Below are 12,165 nucleotides of genomic sequence, written 5' to 3' on the forward strand. Positions count from 1 at the left end.
GATGCGTGATTCTTCGCGATCGAATGGATTTTCCTCGTGGCTTCGACGTTAAAGTGGCTGCCCGTGGTTTGCCCGCCGCACTAATTCTCTCTCTCTCTCTCTCTCTCTCTCCGAACGTACATCGCATTTGACCTTTCGCGTTTGACCTTACTAGGGTACGATTTCACGAATGTAATATGCACGATATTGCGCGTGTATCGTTGGATAAATATGAACCAACAGCTTTTTGGCAGGATTACAATATTTATCGTAACAGCGCTCGTGTAATATAAATAACGACGCGTTATCGGACATTTTAACCCAGATATTTTGAATTATCGTAGTACCTGAGCGCTCGTGGCCGGGCGCGATGTTAAAAACGGAAACACGGCGATAGAAGTGGCCGATAGGATCGCGTCAAATCGGCCGGCGTACGTATCTCGCGCGATGGCCAAATTGCCGGATTGTCAGTTTGTCGAGCGGATAAATCGCCGGGTTAGATAATATCGTCGAGCACGGACAAATTGTCGGGCGTATGTCGCGCCGTGCCGGCAGTAACGAGCCGTTCGCCGTTGGCGCGTGGAGGAAAACTGCCGAAGAGACCGAGGGAAATCTGGAAAATTGGAAATGAAACGCGACCGGGCGAGCATGCCGGGCGAAAAATCGAGAGACGACGTCGACGACGGGTTTACACGAGGGCCGTATGTAAAACACGATAGCGTGCGCACGAACGCGCGTCGAACTTCGCTCGTACTAATAAAATGTAAAACGTCCCGGCGGACGCTCGGGGCGTTTCGACGCGACGCGGCGCGGAGGCGACAAAGTACGCTTATCAACCTTTAATAAAACGACCGTGTTGCATAATTCACGCACTAATTTATGCGGCAACCACCGGCGTCGCCGTCGCCTACGTACGTACGTAGATACTGCTGAAGGAAACCACGTGTTCCGCACCGGCGAATATCGCCCTGTTCAATCGCCCGATGAGATCGCGAGCCGGAGTACTTTCCGATTCGACGATTATTTGGACGGGTCCGCGGGTCAAAGGTTTCGTTGTTTGCTTGCCCGTTTAGCCCACCGGAGCCTCCGTAATCGCGTGTTTGCCGAGGGAGCCGGCAGACATGTAACCCCGAACACCTCTTGATTGGCAAACGTGCATATTTTATTCGCGGCGGCGGTCGTGGCAACGACGGCTCTTCCGTTCAGATAACGCGCGTTGCCCGTATCAATTATTCGCTCTCTCTCTCTCTCTCTCTCCTTTATCGTTCCGACCTAGCCGTCGCTTCCTCCCACGCAGCGCTCTGCCTCTCTCTCCTCTCCGAAATTCGACGCGGCCTTCTAATAGGGACGAGATTTTAATTGAAATGTAATCCCAATTAAAATGAATCCGCAATTCTCGACGCACGAGTGCGTGTAATCACGTTAGCGAAATGAAATGTCCACTCGAGCACGAGTACGCGGCCGTTGCGGGGAGAGCGAGCAGTTTTGCGAACGGTAATCGGACCGTCGAGGCCCTTCGCGCGACGCGCGGCAATGCGAGAGAGTGTGTATTTTTGTTTTAGTTCTTTTATTTTTGCGGGAACGCGGAGTGTCGTTATCGTGCGTTTATAGAACGCGACTTCTTCAGGGTTCTCTATAATGGTGCGATCGATTTCCCCAACGTCGGAGCTCCGTTGCGCATTCAAATAAAAGCGCAAGGGATAAACGCAAAAAGCGGATACAAAAAGTTATTATTATTGCGCGGCGTTATCACCGGATCGAAAATGTCCGCTAATCGAGGTACCCTCTTCGCGAAGGCGGAGTACGGAAGTAACAGCTGCAAAAAACGGCTTCGAGAATTTTATATCGTTAAGAGAACGTTATGTGCAAGCGCGTGGGCAAGTTTCTTCTCGCGCTTCGTGAGAGTCAATCGTTGCGACCTCGACGATCTCCTCGCACAGAGAAAATAAGTTTTGCTGGAACAGAAAATTGTTTGTTAATATAGTGACAGCAAGATTTGTTACAGGGAAAAAATGATTTTGCTGTTGTAGCACAACGTCATTGCAACTGTAATAAAATTTATATTAATTGGCATAACCAAATTATTTTACTGTCTATATCCAGCAAATAGAAACTGATATTCTTAACCAATTTTTCCGTTGTCCCAACAGATTTTTTTGTTATCCAAACAAATTTTTTTTCGCTGTCACTATATTAATAAACAATTTGCTCTTCTAGTAAAATTTGTTTCCTCCGTGTGGTGTCCGGTGTGACAATTAACACGCACACGCCGTGGTCGTTTCGCTTTCTCAATATATTTTATTCAGTTTCTTTATCCATAACGACTTACCATTCTATATGCGTTTCAAATATACAGTCTTATATCTGGCACGACTCGTATTCGTCACGTATATACAATAATCTTTCGCAAAACGTCACGTAACAATTTCGTACACGCTCTTAATCTTTAAATATACCACTTTTTCCATCTGAATGAGGGCCCATCGATAGTATTTGCGTTTCGCTCGCTCGCCACTAGCTAGATATCTCCGTCCGAGTTATGCGCATCGTCTTGCCTTGAGTTCTGATCGATCGATCCCGCCGTCTCGATCCGGTAGAAAAACGCTATTCATTTGTCTAGATTGCAACGTATAACGGCGTCGTTCGAGAAGTATCGAAAAAATGCCCCCGTCTGAGAAACTTGAGTAACGTCGTGAAACTGAACCGAGAGAGTGCATACACACACATATATTGTCTCGAGCAGTTTTATTCCCCCAGGTTAAGCGTTTAACAAAGTGAACCTAATCTCCTCGGACGCGGGATGATGATGAAGGAGCGCGGAACGCGACACCAACAACTCGTGTAACATTAGCAACAGTGCGCAACGATGCGGTTTTATCTACTATAATTTATCCGATATAGCAATTAACTATTTTCTTATTTATCGTACAGGCTATATTTTTGTATTTAAACGCTTAGTCGCCCCGTTTCAGCATCTTCGCGAATACTTTCTGGATTTCACAGGCATCTGAAACTACTTTCGGATTTCCTGAATGCAACCGTATTTCCTGAATTCAATGCGACAAACGGAACAAAATTGATACCGTATTCTCTCTGTGCGCTCAAGTCCCAAGGTGTGTGTGATGCGTTCTGAAGAGGGTAATATAACGTGCGCGTAAAAATATATTTACCAGGTGCCACCTGCGCGTGTGCAGTGGTATTCGTTAATAAATCAGGCAAGATATTATCACGCAAGAGAAACTCCGTTTCAACTCCGTCGGGTGAGAAAAAATTTCGGCAAATTTTGTCATATGCATACGCTGGAAGTTTGCTTTCTTTATCGATAGTTCCTTACACAATAATATGTCGCACGCTTGCAATTGACAAGTGTAATGTTGTCATCAGGTAAAATGGATGTGAGGGAGAATGTTGAGCGGAAAGTGAGCTGAATTTTTCTTCGGTAGGATGACGTATCTTCCTGGAAAATTATTCAACAACTACATTGTGAATTCCGAGATTACACGATTTCTCGGATAATAATAATAATAATTTCCGATTTTAAAAATACGCGTATAATTATAGCATATATAAGTATGCATAATCGTTGGTGGAGATTTTAATTGAAATCTTAGAACATTATTACATCTCTCATTTTCAGATACAATATGAAAGAAATCAATGTTTGAAATTAATTTGTCGTTAAATTATATATGTCGGTGAAACAATGCGTGAAATAATCAATAGCTTGAGTCGTATTACAGCGTTCTCAAGTCATAACACGCGTGTGTTTTCGTTCTCTAAATTCTATCACAGATGATTGGGCAAATATTCTCCAAATGATCTTTGGAAATATTTTAGTAGGCTAACCGTAAAACTGCGTCGGGTTCTTAGTACATCGATGTGAAAAATTATGAGGTGATGAGGAATGAACTATACAGCGATCTTTCCGCACACTGTACAAGCGAGTTACTGAAGCGTTCCCTTAACTTTTTCAAGCACGCTGTAAACCGATCGGTTAAATATCTCGATGACAGCGAAACATTCGAATCGCTACGATAAAATAGAAAAATGTCCCATGCGTGTCCCCTTAATGCGCGATTTACCTCGTCTCGTGATCTTGAATTGAAGCCGTTCGTGTGAGCAAGGACTCGAAATTGTAGCAACAGGCTTGTTTCTATTCGCACTTAAGCTGCTGCCCATTTAAGCAAGCCGGCTCTCAATACTGCAATATAGTGTATGTATACTTCTTATTAGAAACATCTCTAAAAATACTACTTTTATTTTATATAAAAAGATTCTGAAGGACCCCTTAAAGTTGCTTTGTAACATGTAATACAATATAGATGGAGGATTATATATATATACAATTTACGCCTTCCCTTTACCATCTAATTTGTAGTGCACAATTCGCTTAGAAGTATATTCGTACGATCAGTTTTGCGCAAACATATATCAAAAAATTAAGCTCCATCCTGACAATTTTTATCAATTTACATCGTGTCTCTCTCTCTCTCTCTCTCTCTCTTATATCGCTTATATCGCTTATATCGCTCGGGAGAATTCTGTCATACCACAGGTGCTCGTCGCGAAGTTTCGTTCATTTCCAATGTATCGCCTCGCAATACTCTGCTGTAGTATGGCACAATTAAGAGGATGCGAGAAGGGCGTTGCATAAGATACTCTTAGTTAAGCGTTAGTTTATGACAGGTATCGCAATAGGTTTGGAAGTCGTCTCAAGTAGGAAAAGTTTTGGCATAGTTGACAACTGGAGGGATTCGAAGGCATTTCATCGTAAATTTAGCAATTATATTTATGCGACAGTTTCAAGTGTTATAAGAACATTAGAGTAAAGTGTGCGCGAAGTTTCTCGAACTTCGTTTAAACGTCACTCTGAATGAACGCGAATACTCGAATATCAGTGAAGTGCGCAGAGTTGTCCTTTAGTGATGAAATAAAGGTGAGAGAAAGCGGGTATACATGCGACCGGATGTGGAAATTGGATTTATCATTAATCTGCTTTGCCCGGGATTTGCCATTTCGTAATCGTGTCAACAACGCACGACGTATTATTTCAGCAATATTCCCAAATTTAATTGCATTCATGGAGATATATTATTTCGCACTTATCGCGATTACATTACGCGATGCAATCTGTATATTCGTTTTCTTTTTTTTTTGCATTATTTATTTATACGTAGCATTAGATCTCCGCCGAAAAGAGTCCAACTCGCATGCCATTTGGCGAAGAAGAAAAGAAGAAGCAAATCATTCGTAGTAATCTGTAACTATTCGCGCGACCGAGCACTGAGAAGATAAAGAAACTTTCACAACTCTATTTCATTTAATCGTCGTCTTAAATCTACGTTACTACTTAATTAAGCTTACGTCACCTAATTTGTCTAACAGTATCGAGAGAATCACGATCTAGGAATGATTAGGCGACGATTTAGGCCCACTTTGTTAAAATTCGGAAAATCGACTCGCACCGAAACGCGCATCGTCGCGGTGTACGACGCTCCCTTTCGCTTAAAGTGTAAGGATCTATCGAAACGATTGACTAACGAATACGAATGTCCCCTTTCGCAACGGCGATGCGACTCGCGCGCGAATTTCCGTGAAGTAAATTGGGAGCTCGGCCGTCTCGACGAGTCACTGAGCACTATGACTTCTTCAGTTGCCCGTACTCGGAACTCTTCGGCGAATAGAGGCCCAACTTCAGCGTCAATTCTTTAGGCTTTCTAGAGTTATTTCTAACGGGGAAAGGACTGAAGTGCGCCTTCGGGCTCGGACTGCTGTCGGCGTTCTCGTCGCTCTTCTCCGCGTTTTCTATGCTGCCGAGACTCAACGTTGACTTCTTGTAACAGTTCGATCCCTTGCTGGCCAGATCCGTGTACTTGCCGGCGACGATTTTACTCGGTGATTCCGAACGCAAGACCGCAGGCCTCTTCACCTCTTCCGTCAGATCCGGGGAGAGTTTCGAGGTGTAGTGGTTCGGGCTGGGTGGGAAATACTGATCTCGGTATTGACGATTGGACGACAACGCGTTGTAGTCGCGGTGCCTCGTCGGTAGATACGAACCGATATCCGGCTCCGATTCCATCATCACGTTCGGTAACGCACACGAAGGTTTGTCGTAATCCGTGCTTCGAACGTGAGAGTATTCCTTCGGGGACAAGGTGCCATACTTGTGACGCAGCAGATCCGATCTGTCCGACTTGTACTCGCTGGAATACTCGCCGATGTCCAGTCGTTTTTCCTCTTTGCTACCGTACTTCGTCGGCGTGACCGCCTTGTTGTTATCCTTACCGTAATACGAGGTCGTCGTGTTCAGGGAGACCGTCGATCTGCCGTCCTGGACAGTCGTCGTGTACTCGCCACTACTCTGCCTCGGCTTCTCATCATCGTACCTCACACGAAACTCCAACGATTCCTTCGACAATATCGGTATCTTCGGGTGTAGGTCGTATGTGTCGAGGGAAATCTTCGGCTTGGGATCGGTATACTCGAGTTCAGCGTCGCCCGGCTTTTCGTAAGCGGTGTAGGGATTCTCCCGTGGCGATATCCTACTCGCAAACTCGAAGCTTTTGTAAGGCTCGTAAGTGCTCTTCAACGGCGACGTATCGAACGGGCTTGTTTTGGATACCGCGTATCTCGTTGTGGCCGGTACTTCCGGGTAAGGCGCGGCGTCGTACATGATCGGGGACAGTCGCTTCGGTGGTATTTTCAGGGGGCTTTCCGGCAAAATATGCACGGATGAGATCTTGTCGAGCTTCTCCAGTTCCCTATAGATATCTATGTCGCTCTTGGGCGACATATCATGCTCGTACGTCGCCTTCGACGTCGAGTATGGAAACCTCTCGGGCTGAATCGCGGCCGTATCGTGCGCGGATTCCAAGTCGCTTCTAGTTTCGATCGAGTCGTTGGAGGATTGGTAGGAGAACACGTTCGTCGAGATGCTGGTGAGATCGAGGCCCTCCATCTCGCTCATGTTCTGGCTGGATGAGCCTTTCTCCAGGTTGATCATACTCGGCGGCGACTCTTCTTCGTAGTTGGCCAGCAATTTGGAGAACTCCTCGTTTATCTTGTGATCTATAAGCGCCTCCCGAGTGTCCAGGTAGACCTCGTCCACGTCGAGGTGATCGATTTGCTCCATGTCGTCGATGAGGGAGAGCTTCGACAGCTCGTCGTTGATCTTAGCGTCGAACTCCGACACGCTGGTCGCGCTCATGCTATCGAAGTCCTTGAAATTGATTCTGGCCAGCTCCTCGTTGATCTCGTGCTCGTTCAAACCCATCTTCTCGAGGATCGGGCTGAATATCTTGGAGATCTCCTCGTTTATCGGACTGATGGTGATCTCCTTCGATATCTCCTCGAGGTCCGGCAGACGTTTCTTCGCTTGGCAAGCTAGAATCTTGTGCAGTATGGCTGAATTTTCCTGAATAATCTTCAACGCCCTGTCGCTACTTCTGCGCCCGTTGTCGCCTTTCTTCCGCGGCTTTACCTTCGTCCACACGCCCACCTTTGATTCCCTGCCGTCATCTGAGTCGCCGTTGTCCTTGTTGCATGTTATACTCTTCAATATACTGTCGCTGTTTTCGTCGATGTTAATTCTCGGATGCACCACGTAAGACTTCCTGCCTTCGCTCGTTATATTGATATCCGGTATCTCCAGTCGCCGTTTCGAAAAACCGCTCGCTGAATTGCTGAAGGTGTCTTGCCGTCTCGCTTCCAGATTCTTCATGTCTTCCCAGATGTCACTTGTCTTCTTCGACAACATATTCGTATCGGGCGATCCGTCGCTGAAGGCCTTCGCTTCCAAATGCTTCATATCCTCTAGGATGTCGCTGGATCGCTTCTTTGCCATGGTCGTGTTGAATTCGTCGGCAGAGGTGGACGACTTCAGATCCGTGAATCTGCTTTCTAAACTGCTGGAACTCCTCTCGGTCAACCTCGACCGATCTCTGCGTCTGTAATTGTAATTCAGATAGTGCTTGTCAAGCTTTTCATGCGGTAATTGAGGCACCACGTCCTTCTCAGATAGTGGATCGTCCGCATTGTCGTCTGCGAAGTCTCCGCACTTGTGATACGACTCGCCGCCGCCGATCGATTCGTAAGGGCCCGGCTCGGTTCTACTCTTCTCCCTCGCTGTGTAACTTAGTTCAGCGTGTGCGCTCGGCTCTGAGCTCAGACCGAATTGCGGTCTAACGAACAGATCGCTCCTCTCGCAAACTACATCGCTGACCACGCTTTCCTTAGCCATCTCGATCGGTTTCGCGGTGGGATCCAGTTTCGACTGATAGCCCGACAATTTGGTCGAGTCCTTTGAGCTGATCGATCTCAAATCGGGCGACGTGTCAGCGCTATCCACGCTGCATCTTCGTTTGCCCATGCCGTACGGCGACGGTGTCTTTTGATTAGGATTCGCGATGGGGTAGAATGGCGAGGTGCTCGGGTCGGCCGGCGAGTCCGAAGACACGTTATCTTGGCCGCGTTTACTGTAGCTCGTGGTGTACCTTATGGAGTTGGCACTCACAGGCGACTGCAGATCCGAACTGAACGACTTCTCGGAAGACTTGACTTTGCTCGGGCTACACGAGTCGCTGGAACTGCTGATCACCAACTTCGGGCTGGCGTCCGACTTGTTTTTCAAGGAATCCGTACTGATCGGAGTCGACGGACTCGACTTTTCATAGGACGTCTTCTTCACGATCGGCCGTGGGCTGTCGTGCACGAGATCCGAGCCCACGGAATGAAGGATCAAAGTCTTGGAGTCCGAGCTGATCGACGAGCAGACCGACGACTTGTCTATCACGAAGTCGCGCGAGTTCGATCTCACCGGCGTTTTCGGGCTCGCCGTCAGGCTGGAGGGCTTCGAGTCGGGACCCATGGTCTCTCCGGAGCTGAAGGACTTGGTGCTCTCCGGAGACTTCGGGCTCTTCTTCAGGTCGGAGTACGATTTTGTCTGTATTGTCGGCTGCTTGTCGCCAATAAAGGTGTCTCTCTTTGAAATCGCTTCGGAACTCGTTGGATCTTCTGGGTTTAACGCGACGTTATGCACGTCGTGCGATATTTTCGTCAGTTTGCTATCGATCGTTATCGGGGAGATCGGTAGGTGGCCTACGACGTATCTCTGGGTGTAAAACGGCCGTTCCGCTGTGACATCTAAGGCTCTACTGCTCGCAATGTCCTCGCTCTTCGTGATATCGCTCGAGTCAAAATCGCTCTTTAAAGTTAGATAAACCTTGTTAGAGAATCTTGAAGGGGATTCCGAGGTCTTGTCGTCCACGTCTAAGTTCGTGATGAATTTATCGTAATTCCTATCTAAAGAGATGCTCGGTTGTTCCAATACTTTAGAACTATCCAGTAATATGCTCGTGGTACTTTCCATGATAATCGTCTTAAGGCTCGTGCCGTCTTCGCTGTTAGCCCGAACGGCTTTTTCTTTCTCTTCCAGGTGCTTCAAAAGATCCGTTCGGCGCGTCAGACTGTCGTCCGTCTTCTCCTCGACGAGATTAGAATTAAGGCTTAAGTAATCGTAACTAGCGACAGTCTTCGACGACGATCTCGTCTTGTCCTCGCCGAACGTATAGTCAATAGAATCCCGTGACTTCGATTCAGTTTCCTTCGGCTGTGATGTCTGAACCGAGAAATCGCCCACTGACAGCTCGTCGTTGTCGCGTGCGCTCAATATCTGAGGAACCGTCGTATTATTGTCATCTTCCGCTGAGAGCCTTCGTATTTGATCGGTGATCTTGGCGATTGAGATTTCAGTTAGGGATTCGTCGCTGCGTTCGATCCCGAGAACCGGCTCTATCCGTGGTTCCTCGATCGTTGTCGTCGTCGTCGTCGTCGTTGTCGTCGTCGTTATCGTCGTTGCGGTCGGCTCGCCCTTCGCATATGAGCGTACAGGTGTGCTGCCCGAGGTCGACGAACTCTCAACACGAGAATGCCTCTCGTCATCCATGACGTAAGACTCGGATGCTGACGTAAGCTCCTCGCTATCGACGTCACTCAGGCGGTCCGGCTCGTCGCACAGCTCCGTCGACGTGCTGTCACTGTCGCTATCGACGGCACCTCGGCTGGGTGACGTCACCGAGGACGTTTCAGGAGGTGATTGTAAAAACGCGCTGCTGAAGGCCTCCGCATCTGTAATAGTAAAGTAAGATATATTAATCAAACAGGTTATCGGCAGATTATATAGAACGGTCCTCTAATTAATTAACGATCAATCTCAGAGACTAAGATAACAATTAACGCTATCGATAGTGGGAATCATTAGCTGATAAAGAGATAACGTTCTGAGAATGTTGCGACCGTGTTAAGTCCTAAAAACGCGTTCCGCAGAAAACAATCCTACGATAGGGAGGCGACTCCGCGAGGGAAGATGTGAAACCGGATGTTGACCCTATCCGCCACACCTGCGCGTCAATACTTGCGCTCGCTAGTATCGAACGTGGAACAGGTGGTTGATTGCATTTCTCGCGGTAGCTCGAAGTCCCGACGTTTGATAAACGCTATAATACGGCGCGAAAGTTACCATCGGTGGATGAAGGTTCTACGTTACTCTCTGCCGCGATGCACTTGCCATAGGTAGGTCAGTATAGTAATCGGCATACCACAGGATCGATCAAATAGTTATTATAAATATCGATCCTTATTGTTGCTGTGCACTTTGATGTGGATTTTCATAAATTTCGGTCAAGTTTTTCGAGAAAAAATAAATGCGCGGAATACTAAATTTATTCAATTACTAAATAGATTACGTGCTCTTAAATCTTATAATATCTTCAATATTCATTGTGCATATATATCTTTTTAAAAAGAGTTAATTGTTTAATCTTTGCACACACGTATATATTCTTAATGTCTTGTACATTTCATATTTTATATCGTAAATATCTCTTTTGTAGGAAGCAGACATTATTTTGTTGAAAAATTATTTTTAGACATTTCGACAACATTTTGCGGATATATTTTTAATGGTGTTTTTATAACGATTTTCCAGCGACTTGTTTAATATTTAATCGTACTTACCGCCAGCGTCGCCGGCTCTTTGTTTCGGCCTCTTCGTGTCTTTCCAGTGAAGCGTGACACCTTGTCTCTCCCTGCGGCTTTGACTTCTCGGGCTGTGAAGGGCCGCCGGTCGTAACTTCGACGTGGCAGTGGCAGACGGCAGACTCAATGGCCGATTCTTTCCACTTACGAGGGCATTTTTGCCCACTAACAGATGATTCATGGCCGTGGAAGTGGGCGGAGGTACCATGGTCTGTCTCGCGCACGCGGCTGCGTTAGAACACAATGAGTCGGTTAGAACAAGAGTGATACTTATTTTGTTATCCCATAAGGTTGAAAGATAATCCTAGCAGTCTCTACGTGTGCTATAACAAATTGTGCCTGTTGCACAAGGAGCGACACTTTCGGTATTAAATTCTCCTTTACTCTGGAGGAAGGAAATACAGTTAATTTACAACAGTCTGCAGTTACGCTATTTTCTCTTTCTTGTTCTTTACTTCTTTACTGCTAATGGACACTCTCGGTTTGCATAACTACAGGCTCAGCTGCGTTCCCTCGTTATAATTCATATATTTCAAGATATCGATTTCAAGAGTCACATAAGTCCGCAAAGTCCCGAGTTCGCTTCGGACGGAAATCTGATTTCCCTTCGAAGTATATCGACGTATGCCAATTAAACTTTACCGACCGCGCAAGTTTCCTTCGGCCATCGAGGGGCTCTGCGAAGTGGCTACTTCGGGTTGACGCGCATGGAGTTGCAGCCCACGGTTTTTACGTGATAGGTCATAACATCCTCAAAGGTCACGGCGTGACTATCGTGTGTTCTCACGCGGGTCGAAATATGACAGCGGCATGTAAACCGTAAACGTGGATGTTGAGTCCGGTGCGTTCCACTCATGAATATGGAATGACCGAGAGTTGTCGGCGAGCGAAAAAGTGACCGTGTCGAACGTATTGCCACTCAAAGTATACCAACGTATGCCAATTAAACTTTTCCTCGTGAAATGTCTATGTCAGAATTACGCACAGGTCGGGTCGATCGTAAAAGTGCACGCTGGAAACGCGCAACCCCATTTTCCGTAGAACGCCAATGTTACGCGCAGTAACCTTTCGATCATTCGGAACAGCAATAACAATGGAGAAATTGTTGCAAAACCGTAATGCGCATGAGCATTACGGTGCCTGCATTATAAT

At 46.7% G+C, this 12,165-nt stretch overlaps 1 protein-coding gene across 6 annotated transcripts in view; it reads right to left on the reverse strand.

Annotated features, from left to right (window-relative positions):
* Positions 1–2,264: 2,264 nt before the first annotated feature.
* The window catches only part of LOC106747999, a 28,963-nt gene continuing 19,062 nt past the window's right edge, over positions 2,265–12,165 (reverse strand). For 4 of the 6 annotated variants that reach the window (XM_014626121.1, XM_014626125.1, XM_014626122.1 and 1 more), the window contains 2 exons: positions 10,993–11,241; positions 5,618–10,104 (listed from right to left, as the gene is read on the reverse strand). In XM_014626121.1, coding sequence (XP_014481607.1) covers positions 5,618–10,104; positions 10,993–11,241 — 4,736 coding nt within the window. Of the gene's footprint in view, positions 10,105–10,992; positions 11,242–12,165 lie in introns of all 6 variants that reach the window. The other 2 variants (XM_014626120.1, XM_014626126.1) reach the window with 1 other exon arrangement.

This window comes from Dinoponera quadriceps, unplaced genomic scaffold (assembly GCF_001313825.1).
Source record: "Dinoponera quadriceps isolate SergipeBrazil2010 unplaced genomic scaffold, ASM131382v1 scaffold2167, whole genome shotgun sequence".
Classification (NCBI taxonomy): domain Eukaryota; kingdom Metazoa; phylum Arthropoda; class Insecta; order Hymenoptera; family Formicidae; genus Dinoponera; species Dinoponera quadriceps.